Below are 15,759 nucleotides of genomic sequence, written 5' to 3'. Positions count from 1 at the left end.
TATAACCACAAGCCTAGTAACCTTTGTAGTCTTATAGATGTTTCTGATGAAATTGTTGTTTTCTTAGGTGCTGGTGAATTGGTTCCAATTTAACGTGACCCCACATACAACAGAGTGGAACACTGCCCATCCTGTGCCATCCTCACCATCATTGCTGTGTTTGAACCCATTGTTACAGCCACTGTGTTAATCTAGCTCATTAAAGGTCTTCTTCTTTTCCACTGACCCTCTACTTCTGATGTCCTTCTCCAAAGACTTGCCATGTCCTTCTCCAAGGACTGGGCTCTCCTGATAACATGTCTTGCCATCCTCTCATCTAAGAACCACTTTGGCTGTGCTTCTTTTAAGAAAGATCTGTTTGTTCTTCTGGCACTCCGTGGTACTTTCAATATTCTTTGCCAACACCGTAACTCAAATTAATAGACTCTTCAGTCTTCCTTAGTCATTGTCAGCTTTCACATGCATACGAGGCAATAGAAAATATCCTGGCTGGTGTAAGTCACACCTTAGTGGTGATATTAATGAAGATGATTTAAAATATGCACTATATAATAAAATGGGTCAGTATCAGAAAGTTTGGCATATGTCAGTGAACCAAGATTTTCTGAATGGCCAAAGCAAGTTGCTATTTAAACATGCATGTGTAGAAGATTTCATTCAAAGAGCATCATAGAATACAGGGTTTTATTAAAACAGAGTTTGAAATTGATGTAGTTTCAGTTTCTATATGAAAATAATCCTTTAGGGAACTGCCAGTCATCATGTTGTGGTGTAGTACCAAAGAAGAATATTTCCAATGACCTGAAAGGACTGCTAAACTACTCCTTTCTTTTTCAACTACAAATTTGTATGAGTTCAAGTTTTCTTCAAATTTTCAAATAAAACAACAGCTTGCAACAGATTGAATGTAGAAGCAAACATAAGAATTTGGCTGACTTTTATTTAGCCAGATGTTAGAGCGATTTACAAAAACCTAAAACAGTGCCACTCTTCTCATTAAGCTTTTAAATAAATATATGTTGTTAAGTGCCATTGAGTCAGTTCCAACTCATAGCAACTCTGCAAAGGGCTTCCAAGGAGTGGCTAGTGAGTTTGAACCACTGACCTTGAGGCTCAAACTAACCTTACAGTCCAGTTTATTAACCCGCAGTGCCATGTATATGCACATAGATAACGGGTTTATTATTTTTATTTCAAAATGAAAATTAAAAACAACTTCTCATTTTTAATTTTGATTACAGTAAATAGTGATAGATAGGTCCCATAAAAGCTCCTTAGTGTCCTCAAGTACTTTCAAGAATGTAAATTATCCTGAGACCCAAAGTTTAGGAACCAAGGCTGCAAAGAGCCTCTTGAGGATGAGGAATTCCCTCGACTGGAAGATTCAGGCCTGACTTCCATGTAATCCAAATGGCCAGTGTTCCACACTTGTGATACCTGGGGATCCTGTTCCATCTGCTGCAGTTTGGTCCATAGACTATCCTGGTTGGTTGTGAGCTGGTGAATCTTTGCTTCAAATCTGCAGTTTTTTTCTTCCTGGGAGGTGTATATTGCTTGCAACTTGTCTTTGCACCGGTTTAACTGTTTTTTAAGGAACCTGCAAAGAGATGAGGTTTGAGAACATTAGAAGGGCACACTAAGTAGCATCCTAGTAAGATGTAGTCCAGGTCCTCCCTGTAGGAACAGATACTGGGAGAAGTAGATACACCTGATATTGATCCATATCATATGAAAGTGTTTGACTAGTCCCTGGCTATGATTACACAATTTCACTAAGAATTTCATTGGTTGTAGACGTGTTTTAGAAAGCTCATCTTGCATGGTATGAACTGTTGTTGACAGTAGTAATTTTATGATTACTTAAATTTCAATATTAGATTTGTTCATGATCATTTTGTTTAGAGACATTCACACACACTTTATAGGCATGTCATGATGAACTATTTAATACTTATCAAAGACCACAAGGAAGGAATAGTAATTCAATTCCGGAATTGTGTTTTTTCTTTCCAAGTCTTGTTGTTTATTGGTTTAAGAAAGAGCCAAGCAGTCTGGATAACTCTTTTAAAAGGCAGATCATGCTTCTCTTCTGCTTAAAGTCCTCAGTGGCTCCCTCCCCCACTTACAGAGGCCTTCAAGATGCCGTGACCCTAAGATGGCTAAGTTTCCCCCTGCTGTCTCTGATCTTATCTCCTGCTTCCTCCTCCACTCTCTGTTCATCAGTCATGCAGAAAGCTTTGCTATTCTTTGAACACACCAGGAATATTCTACCTGGAGTCTTTGCACTTTTAGGTCCCTCTGCCTAGAGCCCTCCTTCTTCCCCCAGATTCTTGCTCAGTAAAATTTCTCACCACTTTCAATTCTTTGCTCATACGTGAAATTTACAGCAAGGTCTTTCCTGACTACTTCACTTGAACCAATAAACCCCAACCTTGCCGTTAGCAAATCCCTTCCTCTTCTTTGCTTGACTTGTGTCTATGGACTTTAAAACTCCAAATTTCTATGGAGCTTGAGGAGAACTTATTTTGGCTAAGTCTCAAACCCTCAAAATTCTGAACAGCTGCACTATCTGGCATACCGTATAATTTAATTATGAATTTACTAGCATATTATTTTTTCTATTACTTTGGCTTAAGGAGCTATATGTGTAGTGGTTACAAGTCGGGCTGCCAATGTCAAGGTCAGTAGTTCGAAACTACTAGTGGTTTCATGGGAGAAAGATGAGGCGTTATGCTCCCGTAAAGATTTACAGCCTCAGAAACCCTGTGCAGGGTCACTATGAGTCGGAACTGACTCCACAGTACTTACCAACATTACTTTGGCTTATTTGTTTTTGGCCTTTTGATTCCCCTTAGAGTTTAAGTTCCACAAGGTAAGTATTCATTGTTCTTTTCTTGTTGTTTACTGCTGTGTGCTCAGATCCAGGCCTAGAACAATCCATGGCACATAGAACACACTATAAAACTGACTATCTAGTTTTGTTCTTTGATCAGTGCTGTTGATATATTAGTGCAATTTGTGCAAAACCATCTTCTGATGTGAAGTCTAATTGCTATATAGCTTGATGAGGTCTTGGAATTTAGTTTGGGACCCACCCAAAGCATTATATCTCTGAAAGACAGCCCTCAAGTTTACAGACAATTAGACTTAGGGACTACAGCAATATGACTCCAAAAGCTGGAATATAATTGGAGTTTCATGTAGATCTTCATGATGGGTTATTCAGAACGGAATATGCTCAGGGGTTTCACACAGCAGGTAACACAGAAACATCTTCAGAACGCCTCTCTAGACGGTGTTCTCTGTATTGAACATTTGTGCCCCTATGACCACTAATGGGATCCTCTTTTTCCTTCATGTTGCCCATCACTCCATTACTTTGACATTTTCCCCTGTTGGATCAAGGAGCCTTGGTGGCATAGAGGATTATGGCCTGGGCTGCCAAGGTTAGTAGTTGGACTCTACCAGTTGCTCCATGGGAGATACATAAGGTTTCCTGCTCCCATAAAAATTCTCAGCCTTGGAAACCCTATACAAGGTTACTATGAGTAGAAACTGACTTGATGGCACACCACTACCACCATCACCACCTTTAGTTAAAGTAGAAATTCTCATGGAATAATTTTGGAAAACACAATTCACCTGGTGCCAATATTGTCAATAACAGGAAACTCAAATAAAGACAGGCAAGCAAATCTGTACTTTCAGCAAGCACTTTGGACAATTCAAAAATAATTCTCAGGTAGTGTGAAGTCTTTCTTTCTAATATTTCAACTCTTTATGTGTTTCTATTAATATTAAGGATTTTTTCCTCAATGTTATAAGAAAGAGCATTTATAAACAAATCTTTGTAGAAAATATTCCTCTAAAAGGAAAAGGAAGTGCTACTGTTCTGTCTTTACTGTCAGTAAAGGAACACACATTTGTTCCTTACCTTCTTTCCTTATGGAGAGCATCAATGGATTCCCTAGTCTTCCACAGTTCATTCCTAAGTCTGACTAGAGTCTAGAGAAGCAAGAAACAGAGAACGGAAGTTTGTGGTTGGAATTAAATCTACAGTCCCAAAAATTCATCATATTATATCATAAACATTTTAAACAATTATTTTCTTTTGTCAAAGATATGAAAGTCTATTTTAAAAGGTGAGTGATGTTGGAAGTTATAAGTATAATGAGACAGATTACTAATATACTCAAAGATCAGTCGCATGATCTAATTTGGACAAAAAAAATCTATTTAATGAGATTAAAGCATAAAGAAATGTTTTTGATCTTAAAAATAAATTATAATAATCTTTTGTCTGATTTAAGTTGCCCTGAACAACTCCTTCCCAAAGGCATCTATAAGAAAAAATTGTAGCATTATTCACAACAGCCAAGAGGTGGAAACAGCTCAAAGGCCCAGAACAGTTGAATGCATAAACAAAATGTGGCATATCCATATTCATTCATAAAAAGGAATTAGGAACTATCTGATAATTGCTAAACATGGGTGAGCCTTGGAGCCATTATGCTAAGTGAAAGAAACCAGTCACAAAAGACCACATGTTATTTCATTCATATAAAGTCCAGAATAGGGAAACCTATAGAGACAGAAAGTAAGTTCCTAGGGGCTGGCAGTGACGAGATGTGGGGAGGTGGTGGGAGGGTGGTGGGAGGTGGGGTGAAAGCTCAAGGGTGAATGTTCCAAAATTGACTGTGGTGATGGCTGCACATCTGTGAATATAATAAAAAAGGTTGAATTATACAATTTAAAAGAGAGCACTGTTTAGTATGTGAATTATATATTGATAAAATAATCAAATCCCATCAAGTCAATTCCAGTTCATTGTGACCTCGTGTGTGTTACATAGAGCTGTTCCCTGTGGGGGTTGCTGGATGATGTTTCGGAAGCAGCTTGTCGGGGCTTTCTTTTGAGGTGACTCTGGATGGACTTGAACCATTAACCTCTCAGTTAGCAGCTGAGTTCGTTAACCATTTGTACCGGTTTGAGGAAAAAGTGCTAATGAGTAAGACCACATTAAAAAACAAAAGAACAACAAAAAAAAAAACACTGTGATAAATGCACACAATGAAAATGTACACAAGGGAGAAGAGCAGGAGGGGAATGCGGGACCCTATCTAGAGAAGTAGCGCCACCAGAGATGGAGGCAGACTTGAGGACACGGAGAGATACAACAGCTGAGGACTCTAGACTCATAGGAAGAAAAAGGCTGTGTGCTGGCAGCCAGGAGGCAGGCTTGTAGAATATGCCCTTCAGTTGTTTAAATGATTATATATTCCTGAGTGTTTTTGTGTACATTCAAACAAAACAAAACAAAAAACAGGGAATAGAAGCAAATACTGTTGAATGATGATGCACGAAGGAGCTTGTAATCATTGCAATGAAATGATGAGTGTAAAACCAAGGTTCTATGATGTGAACTATCCCTCAATTCACAATAAAAACTTAAAAAAAATTAAAAAGCACACAGCTCAGGTATAATTGGTAACTCTAGCCCTAATCAGTGTACAAGTTTCTCTATGTGGACTTTTTTCATGTGCACTTTTTTTCTGGTTACCATTTTCACCACACAGTGACTACTATGTGTCTTATATATATATATATATATATATATATATATATGTTGGTTTTTATAAAGGTAATTGAATCACTTCCCTTTGGCCCAGAAAGTCATTTATTCCTTCCACCTTCCACTTAAGTTCTCTTGTCTTTCCACTGCATCCTCTCTGAATGTGTATTTTGAGTAGTCACTTCTCTTTTGATTTCCCCAAGTTTATTTGAATTCACAATGACCGTCCTTGAAGCTCAGTTTGGGTATCTCCACCAAGCCTTGTTTCTCACAACACACTCTGCTCCCTTAACTTCACTCCAGTACAGGCCCTGACCTGACCCAGCTGGCCCAGACTCTGGGGGCTCCATGTCCTAGTTCTTGTCCCACATGTCAGCATGGGAGATTGGATATAATTCCTCTACATTTTCAATCTCATTCTATAACCCTCTCTCTTCTCTGCAATTCTATGATCTGATGAGGGACTGGACACTGGGAATGTTCCTCCATGGGAACAGCCTGGGAGAAGAAGACAGGAGGGCAAAGAGAAGAAACTGAACTATGTACAGACTTGGGCCTGGTCTCTGCTAGACGCTAGCCTTGATGGCTCTTCTGAGTACACTGCCTCTGTACTCAAATACTCTAACAGCATCTACGTGCGTAACACAGCTTTTGAATCAATTAACTTAATATTACTACTATGAAAACATTTTTTAAAGTGTTTTTTTTTTTTTTTTTAAGAACATCAATATTATCATATGCTACTATTGGAAAATATTGCTCTGTAATTTGATAAGCATTTTACATTAGCACATAAGGACCTCTGATGTTCTAAGTGCTGCCTGGTATATCCTTAGAATAGATGCTGTTGGTGCTAGTTGTCACTGAGATGGTTCAGATTTATAATGATCCCAGGCACAGCCAAAGTCCTTTGCCAGGTTGTGGATCAGCCTGCTGTAGCCCATAGATAGGGTTTCCAGGGGCTGATTTGGGGATTAGATTGTCAGGCTTTTTTTTCTTAGTCTCTTTTTGTCTGGGAGCTCCACTGAAGCCTGTTTAGTAACATCATTGAAAACACAAGCCTCCGCTGACAGAGGAGTGGTTCTGGTGCATGAGCCTCTGTGAGGTTCTAACCTGGGCATCCTGGATGGGAGGTAAGAATTCACCCTGGAGCTACTAGCACCTTCATAGAGCAGATACACTGGTGTATTCAGTCATCCTCAATTGAAGGACATTAGGTTTTCCAATATTTCAAAGGTATAAACAGTACTGTATATGTATATGTGTAAATTTCATAAACAGCATTCTTATCAATGGAGAAAAGATTGAAGTTGTCAAGGACTTCATTCTTCTTGGATCAACTATCAACACTCATGGAAGCAGCAGTCAAGAAATCAAATGACGTATTGCATTAGGCAAATCTGCTGCACAAGACCTTTTTAAAGTGTTGAAGAGCAAAGATGTCAGCTTGAGGACTAAGGTGCACCTAACCCAAGCCATGGTATTTTCAATAACCTCACATGAATGTGAAAGATGCACAGTGAATAAGGAAGACTGTAGAAGAATTGATGCTTTTGAGTTATGGTGTTGGAGGAGAATATTACAAGTGCCATGGGCTGCCAAAAGAACAAACAGATCCGTTTTGGAAAAAGTGCAGCCAGAGTGCTCCTGAGAGGTCAAGGTAGCCAAACTTTGTCTCTCACACTTCAGGCATATTGTCAGGAGGGAGCAGTCGCTGGAGAAGGATATCATGTTTGGTAAGGTGGAGGGTCAGAGAAGAAGAGGAAGACCCCCAATGAGATGGATTGGCAAAGTAGCAGCATCAATGGACTCAAGCGTGGCAACAGTACTGAGGTTGGCCCAGGATCTGGCAGTGTTTTGTTCTGCTGTGCATAAGGTCACTATGGATCAGTATTGACTCAATGGCAACTAACAAGACCAAAATTTAATAAGATACTTAAAAAAACACTGTAAAGACTATTGAGTCTTAAACAGGAACAAATACAAAACAAAGACAAGTATAGGTCACCCAGGTGAGGGAAATCATCAGTGATGCCATGATGAGTTTCCAAAGTTCTACCTCCACGTAGTGACCTTTTATAGCAACAGAGAACAAAGTAATCTCCTCCTACAATCACAACTGATGCCAGCAACATGTCACATATGCATCCCAGGTCTACGGAAAGCAGGGAAGGATTATTGCAAGATAGGAAAGCTAACAGACTGTCTCTGGGGCTCTTGGGGTATGACCATGAAGGAGTATGTCCAGGAATGTTCCTGTAAGAATTGGCTTGGGAGGTGTGGCCTGAAACTCAGTTTTAAATATACTCTGATTCTAACTCTAGCAGTTCAACTGTCAGAGGTGCAAGAAAAAGTTGCATCTGAACACTTAAATCTCAGCACAGGATGGAGTTAAGCTCTGCCTATCTGGTGTCCTTCGCAGGCACAAAGCCTTCAGATTTCATGGGCCCACAGCACTACTTCTTGGTCAGAAACTGAGGGTAATCACACTGATGAACAAAACCTGGACTTTGATGGCTGCTATGATAAACTCTTGAAACTCATGCTGGTCTTTCACCAGATACCATCTGGTTCTTTACCAATGCTTAGTACAATACTTTTGATTTACTCTTTTTCAGTGCTCACTTGCATACACACACATACACATGTATATAGAGATATGTTTGAAAAAGCATAAAGAAATGTCTGCAAAGACACAGCCCAAACAGATTACCTCTGGGGAAGTAGAGACCAGCCCTAGGTTATGGATTATGGTTGCGAAGAATCTCATGCTTATGGAAGTAAACTTTTTTTTTTTTTAAATCAATGAAAGAATTGCACTACATACATGAAATAGAATGTAGCAACCTTAAAAACACAAATGGAGATGAGGGGAAGGACAAAGGAAAAGTGAAATAAAGGAGAGAACTGAAACAGCAAGGCCTCTTTTGCATGTCTTTTCCCAGAACACAGCAATGATAGACTGAAGCAAAAACAGACTTCATTGTAGAAATGTCCCTTTCTTCTTTTATTCTTTGAAGCTGGCAACTGAATAGCTCTTTATTTGTCCTCACATGTAACTCCAGCGCTCTTCTGAGCACTCTAGCAAGAGACATGGTTCCCTAGGAGCCAAAGAGCAAGCACTTGGAGTGGTTCATGCCTATGAGTTCTGATGATTAAAGTGCACGCAGGCCCCCACTCACAGAGGCTTTTAGCTTAAGAGACTTTCTCTCCACTCACGCTTCTACCCAGAACATTGCAAGATGGGAGCTCTAATTTCTCTCTGGTGATTGAGAAGTATTATAGATGATCATATTTTGAAGACCTTCCTTAAGATCACAATGTGCTGATTACAATAATTGAGGGCAATGCTACTAGTGGAGGACAAATAAACAGCTTATCTAAAAAATGATAAATTACCTTATCAACTTCCTTCCCTCATCTAATTTTCTTCAACTCTCACTCTCATTCCTCTTCTTTTAAAATTCTTGAATATCTTCCTTATATGTGGGCACATTTTTTTTCTCACCCTTTCCCCCTTTTTAAATAACATCAAACCTATGATAATAAGTTGACAAGTGAAAGACTCTATAAGCAGAAGAAAGCCTTGCTTGCAAGTAAGTTTATTCAGTAGTCTTAGGTGAAAACCTCATAATTATGGACAATGGTGTCATTTCAAGGTATCACTAGAATGCAGCTTACCATTAGGATGTGGACTAAGAAACAATCCCCTTATAGCTGAACTCTGTCCACTATGACCATGAACACTACAATCACTGTCGTGGTTAGAACTCCCTATTATTTGGTGGCAAAAGATAAGAAAAATTCTTGTTGCTCAGCAGCATGCTAATTAGGATGTCTTGTGTCTTCTGAAGAACTTTACTATAGAATCTTCTAATTCATGCCACAATAGAACAATATAAATTATACAATAATTTATAGTGTGTGCACCAGCACACCACTGTTGCCATTAATTCGTAAGTTTTATCTCAATAGGAAACTTGTTTTTGTTGTTATTAGGTGCTACTGAGTCAGTACTGACTCACAGTGACTCTATGCACAAGAGAATGAAACACTATCTGGTCCTGGGCCAACCTCACAATCGTTACTACTCCTGATCCCATCGTTGCCACCACTGCGCCAATCCATCCTGTTGGGGTCTTCCTCCTTTTCTCTGACCCTCTACTTTACCTTCTCCAGCAAGTGGTCCCTCCTGACAATGTGTCCGAAGTATGAGAGACAAAGATTGGTCATCATGGCTTCCAATGATCACTCTCGCTACACTTCTTCCAACACACATCTATTTATCCTTTTGGAAGTCCATGGTACTTTCAATATTCTCTTCCAACACCATAACTCAAATGCATCAATTGTTTACAGTCTTCCTTATTCACTATATGACTTCCGCATGTATATGAAGTTATTGAAAATACCATGGCTTGGGTCAGGCACACCTTAGTCCTCAAACTGACAACACTTTTTAAAGAGGTCTTGTGCAGTAGATTTGCCTAACGTAATACATAGTTTGATTTCATGACTGCTGAAAAATGAAGTCTTTGACAACTTCAATTTTTTCTCCATTGATATGGATGTTGTTTATTGGTACAGAGGTAAGGATTTTTGTTTTATTTACATTGAGGTACAACCCATATTGAAGGCTGTGATCTTTGGTCTTCATCAGTAGATATTTTAAGTCCTCTTTGCTTTCAGTAAGCAAAGTTGTATCACTTGCACATTTTTCTTCATATAACCCAGCTTCTCGGATTATTTTCTCAGCATACAGGTTGCATAAGTATGGTGAAAGAATACAATCCTATGGCACACCTTTCTTCATTTTAAACCATTCATTGTCCCCATGTTCTGTTCGAACAACTGCCTCCTGGTCTATGTATAGATTCCTTATGAACAATTACGTGTTCCAGAATACTCATACTTCTCAATGTTGTCCATAGCTTGTCATGAGCCACACAAGCAAAAGCATTTGTGTAGTCAATAATGCACAGGTAAACATCTTTCTGGTACTCTTTGCTTTCAGCCAAGATCCATCTGACATCATCAGTGATATCCCTCATTCCACATCCTCTTCTGAATCCAGCTTGAACCTCTGGAAATTCTCTGTTCATGTATGGATGCAGCTGTTTTCTATTACCCTTAGTAAAACTTTACTGACATGGGATATTAATGAGATTGTCCGATGAATTCCGCATTCCATTGGTTCATCTCTCTTTGGAACAGACACAAATATAGATGTCTTCCTGTCAGTTGGCCAGGTAGTTGTCTTCCAAATTTCTTGGCAAAGTTGAGTGAGTGCCTCCAGTGCCATATCACTTTGTTGAAAGATTTCAATTGGTATTTCATCAGTTCCTGGTGCCTTATTCTCTGCGAATGCCTTCAATCCATCTTGGACTTCTTCTTTCAGGATCACTGGCTCTTGATCATATACAACCTCTTGAAATGGTTGAACATCAACCATTTCTTTTTGGTGCAGTGACTCTGTGTATTCCTTCCATCTTGTTTTGATGCTTTCTGCATCATTCAGTAATTTTCCCCGAGATCCTTCAATATTGCAACTTGAGGCTTGAAAGTTTTCTTCAGTTTCCTCAGCTTGAGAAATGTTGAGCAAGTTCTTCCTTTTTGGTTTTCTAACTCCAGGTCTTTGCACATTTTGTTATATTTGACTTTGTCATCTCAAGGTGACCTTGGAAATTTTCTCTTCAGCTCTTAGTACCTCGTTTCTTCCATTTGCTTTATCAAGTTTCAGAGTTTCTTCTGACATCCATTTTGACCTTTTCCTTCTTCCTTGTCTTCTTAATGACCTTTTGCTTTCTTCCTGTATGATGCTCTTGATGTCAACCTACAATTCTTCTGGTCTTCAGTCTTTGTTGTCTAATGCATCAAATATCTTCTTCAGATGATTTCTAAATTAAGGTGGGATATGTTCAAGGTCATATTTTTACTCTTATGGAATTGTTTTAATTTTCTTCAGCTTTCGCTTGAACTTGCATATGAACAATTGATGGTGTATTCCACAGTTTTCCTCTGGTCTTGTTTTAGTTGATGATATGGAGCTTTTCTACGGTCTCTTTTCACAGATGTAGTCAATTTGACTTCTGTGTATTCCATCAGTGAGACCCATGTCTATAGTTGTCTTTTATGTTGTTTAAAAAAGGTATTTGCAATGAACAGATTGTCTGTTAGTTATACTGTGGTGGCTTGTGTGTTGTTGTGATTCTTGAAGCTATCCTACAGGTATTTTAAATACCAGTAGCATCACCCACGGTGGACAGGTTTCAGCTGAACTTCCAGACAGACAGTCTAGGAAGAAGGAGAGACAAACTATTTTCAAATGTTTAGTCACTGAAAACCTATGAATAGCAGTGGAACATTGTCAGAACCGAATACTGAAACACAATAAAGAGCACCAGGATATTGTCAGATATAGTGCCAGAAAATGAGTCTCTCAGATTGGAAGACACTCAAAACACAACTGGGGTAGAGCTGCCTCCTCAAAGCAGAGTTGACTATGATGGTACAAATGAAGTAAAGCTCTTGGGACTTTCGTTTGCTGATGGGGCACAACTCAAAATGAAGAGAAATAGCTGTAAACATCCATTAATAATCAGAACATGGAATGTACCAACTTTGAATCTAGGAAGAAACGGAACACATAAACATCAATATTCTAGGCATTAGTAAGCTGAAATGGACTGGTATTGACCATTTTGAATCTAATAATGACATGGTTTAATATGCCAGGAATGACAAACTTAAAAGGAATGGTGTCTCATTCATCATCAAAAAGAACATTTCAAGATGTGTCATGAAGTACAACATTGTGTGTGATAGGATCGCGGGAGAAAGATGAGGCTTTCTGCTCCCGTAAAGATTTACAGCTTTGGAAACCCTGTACAGGGTCGCTATGAGTCAGAACCGACTCCACGGCACATAACAACAACAACAACAAGGAATTTATGCACCAACCACTAAAGCCAGTGATGATGAAAGAGAATAAGTGTACCAACTTCTTCAGTCTGAAACTGATCAAACATGCAATCAAGATGTATTGCTAATTACTGGTGATTTGAATGCAAAGGTTGGAAATAAAGAAGAAGGATCAGTAGTTGGAATATATGGCTTTGGTGATAGAAATGATGCTGGAGATTGCATGATAGAATTTTGCAAGACCAACGACTTATTCAAGTGTGGCAACAATTGTAAGATTGGCCCAGGAATGGGTAGTGTTTTGTTCTGTTATGCATAGGGTTGTTATGAGTCGATACTGACTCGATCGATGGAACATAACAACAACAACAATGACTTATTCACTGCAAATACCTTAAAAAAAAAAAACTTACAGTGCATCAACTGCTCCAAAGTATTGACTGATTACATCTTGGATTCTTTTCATTTGAATTTTTGTCTTTTCTCTTTTTTGATTTTTCCTATTTGTTTTTATCCTAAATATGTAGCAGTGCTATCATTGTAGATTAAGAGCTATTTTAATGTATGCTATTAGAGTTTTCTTTTATCACAATAATGTCTTGGCTGTATTCACCAAACTTAGGAATGGTTCAGCTTACTTTTCTACAGTATTACAAACTGGTCCATCTTAATTGTCCATTTACAGGTTCCTTTCCTTTTTGGACTCACCTGAAGGGGTGAGCTGTTGTCATCAGTTTGTTGAGCCTGAGATATCCTTCGTGGTATCTGTTTAGGGGCTTCCTTGGCTGCTGTTTCCACTGGTCCCAATGGACTTGCGTATGCTGGTACTTTAGAGCTCTCATACTGAGTGGAAATCCTGTTATAGGATTTTACAAGAGGTTACAGCAATTTTTAATTCTTAATTATGACATTGAGGGAAGTCAGTTTAAAACATTAAATCAAGTGAAGTAAATAAGAATAAAAGAAAATAAATATTAGCCCATCTTTTTTCTCTATCCTCTTCTCTAGACAGGTTTAGTTGATAGAGCACACATTAGTCAATAATGCCTCCTCTGTGCCAATCTAAAAATAAGAATTAAAAGTAACTTAGGGATGCTTGCAGACAGTCCCCGAGGTCATCCTGTCCAGGGCAGATGCTAGTGGTTCTAATAGTAGGTGTACATTTATTGTGTCATATCTGAAAGAACAGAAACTAGACCAGGCTGGTTTAAGGTCAGACATATGCCGTTTTATGCAATTCCATTTTGTTACATTACTTTATTCAAACATATTTTAAAAGTATCTCATCATCTTGACTTATAAGAGATAAAAATATATCCTATTCCTGCTCACAGAGAGTTCATACCTAATGAGTATACAGATATGCACATAATCATTTAATATACCATGTGATAATTATTATAAATTGCCAAGACAGTACAGGGAAAAAGGCAATTATTATGCAATGCACTTAATTATAAGATTAAAGGGTGGGTATTTTAAGGTGCCTTCCAACCTGAGGGGCTCATTTTCCAGTCCTGTATCTGACAGTTTTTCCCTGCTATTCCTAATGTTTTCAGTGACTAGCTATTCAGAAGTAGTTTGCCACTCTTTCTTCCTAGTCTGTCTTTGTCTGGAAACTCATCTGAAACCTGTCCACATGGGTGACCCTGCTGGTATTTAAAATACCGGTGGCATAGCCCTCAGAATCACAGCAACTCAAGCCACCACAGCACGACAGACAAACGAGCGGTGGCTGTTTGGTTTATATAGATGAAAATGTGCCATATCTGTTTTCCTTTGTAATATAATGTATTTAAAAATTTTAAATTGTCCTTGATAAAAGTACTCCTGAAGCAGGCAAGAAAAGATGAGGTTCCCACAGAAGAGAACAATATGTTCAGGTATTTTCCTCTCCAGCCAAGACCTAATAGAAATGAGGAAGATGGTTAGACAACAAAGGGGACTATATGATGAAGATTCATGTGGATGAAAAATAATAAAAGCAAGCTGAATAAGAACACTTAAAGTTACATAAGAAAAATAAAGCTCAACCTAAACCATTTAAAATGTTAGAGTTGACTTTAAAGAATTTGAATCTAGAAATGGGCCAAGATTCAGTATTTTACAGGTGAAAAAAACTGACATCTCAGAAAGTGAAAGCGATGTATCCAAGTTCACTAGAGTTGAAACAAAAGCTCAAGTCTCTTGGTGTGCCTTGCCAACACAGTTGAGGAGATTGGCAGGCAAGTTGAGGACAGGGGCAGACTGTGGAACAGATCATCAATTACTCATATGCAAATTCAAACTGAAACTGAAAAAAATGAAAACAAATCCATGAGAGCCAAAATATGACCTGGAATTTATCCCACCTGAATTTAGAGATCATCTGAAGAACAGATTTGATACATTAAACACTAAAGACCGAAGACCAGAAGAGTAGTGGGATGACATCAAGAACATCATACAGGAAGAAAGTAAAAAGTCATTAAGAAGACAAGAAAGAAGGAAAAGGTCAAAATGGATGTCAGAAGAGACTCTGAAACTTGCTCTCCAGCTAGAGATGCTAAAGCAAATGGGAGAAATGAGGAGGTCCAAGAGCTGAACAGAAAATTTCAAAGATCAGCTCAAGAAAAAATATGCAAAGATTTGGAATCAGAAAACCAAAAAGGAAGAACATGGTCAGCATTTCTCAAGCTGGGGGAACTGAAGAAAAAATTCAAGCCTCGACTTTCGTTATTGAAAGATTCTCTGGGCAAATTATTGAATAATGCAGAATGCATCAAGAGAAGAGGGAAGAGGAGAACAAACAAGATGGCGGATCCGATGGACGTGTAGTAAAGAACTCTGCCAACAACAACACAGAATACCCGACCAAGCAGGCTCAGGGGATGGTCCCAGAACGCTGAACCACATATAAAGGAATATTTAGAAGGTTGGAAGGCTCACAGCTGGGGGAATCTGTGTCAGAAGCAAGAAATCTATTGCTTTGTAGTCTAGGACGCTTGGCTGCTTGAGGAGCCGCCATCTTGAGTGAGACCAAATGAGGGAAGGATCAGAGCGGCCACAGACACCTGGAAGAACTGCTGAGATAAAGGTGTGGACATTCTTTTCTTTTGGTATCTGTTCATTGGTCCCTTGCTGTCTACGCACCTCCATTTTGGTGACTATAGGGGTACCTGAGCTAGTGGGCAGCCCCACCCTCGGAGGGTTCTACTACGCATGCACACAGATCTCCTCAAAATTTAAAGAGACAGTTTCCAATTAAAACCAAACAGCCACAGCCA

At 38.8% G+C, this 15,759-nt stretch overlaps 1 protein-coding gene across 1 annotated transcript in view; it reads right to left on the bottom strand.

The window, feature by feature from the left end:
- The window catches only part of DYTN (dystrotelin), a 71,873-nt gene that overhangs the window by 9,926 nt on the left and 46,188 nt on the right, over positions 1-15,759 (bottom strand). The window contains 1 exon segment of the mRNA XM_006862020.1: positions 1,438-1,597. Within this exon segment, the coding sequence (XP_006862082.1) occupies positions 1,438-1,597 (160 nt within the window).

Source organism: Chrysochloris asiatica, unplaced genomic scaffold (genome assembly GCF_000296735.1).
Source record: "Chrysochloris asiatica unplaced genomic scaffold, ChrAsi1.0 scaffold00045, whole genome shotgun sequence".
Classification (NCBI taxonomy): Eukaryota; Metazoa; Chordata; class Mammalia; order Afrosoricida; family Chrysochloridae; genus Chrysochloris; species Chrysochloris asiatica.
Note: the sequence above shows the minus strand (reverse complement) of the source record. Positions and strands in the feature narration are given on the sequence as shown.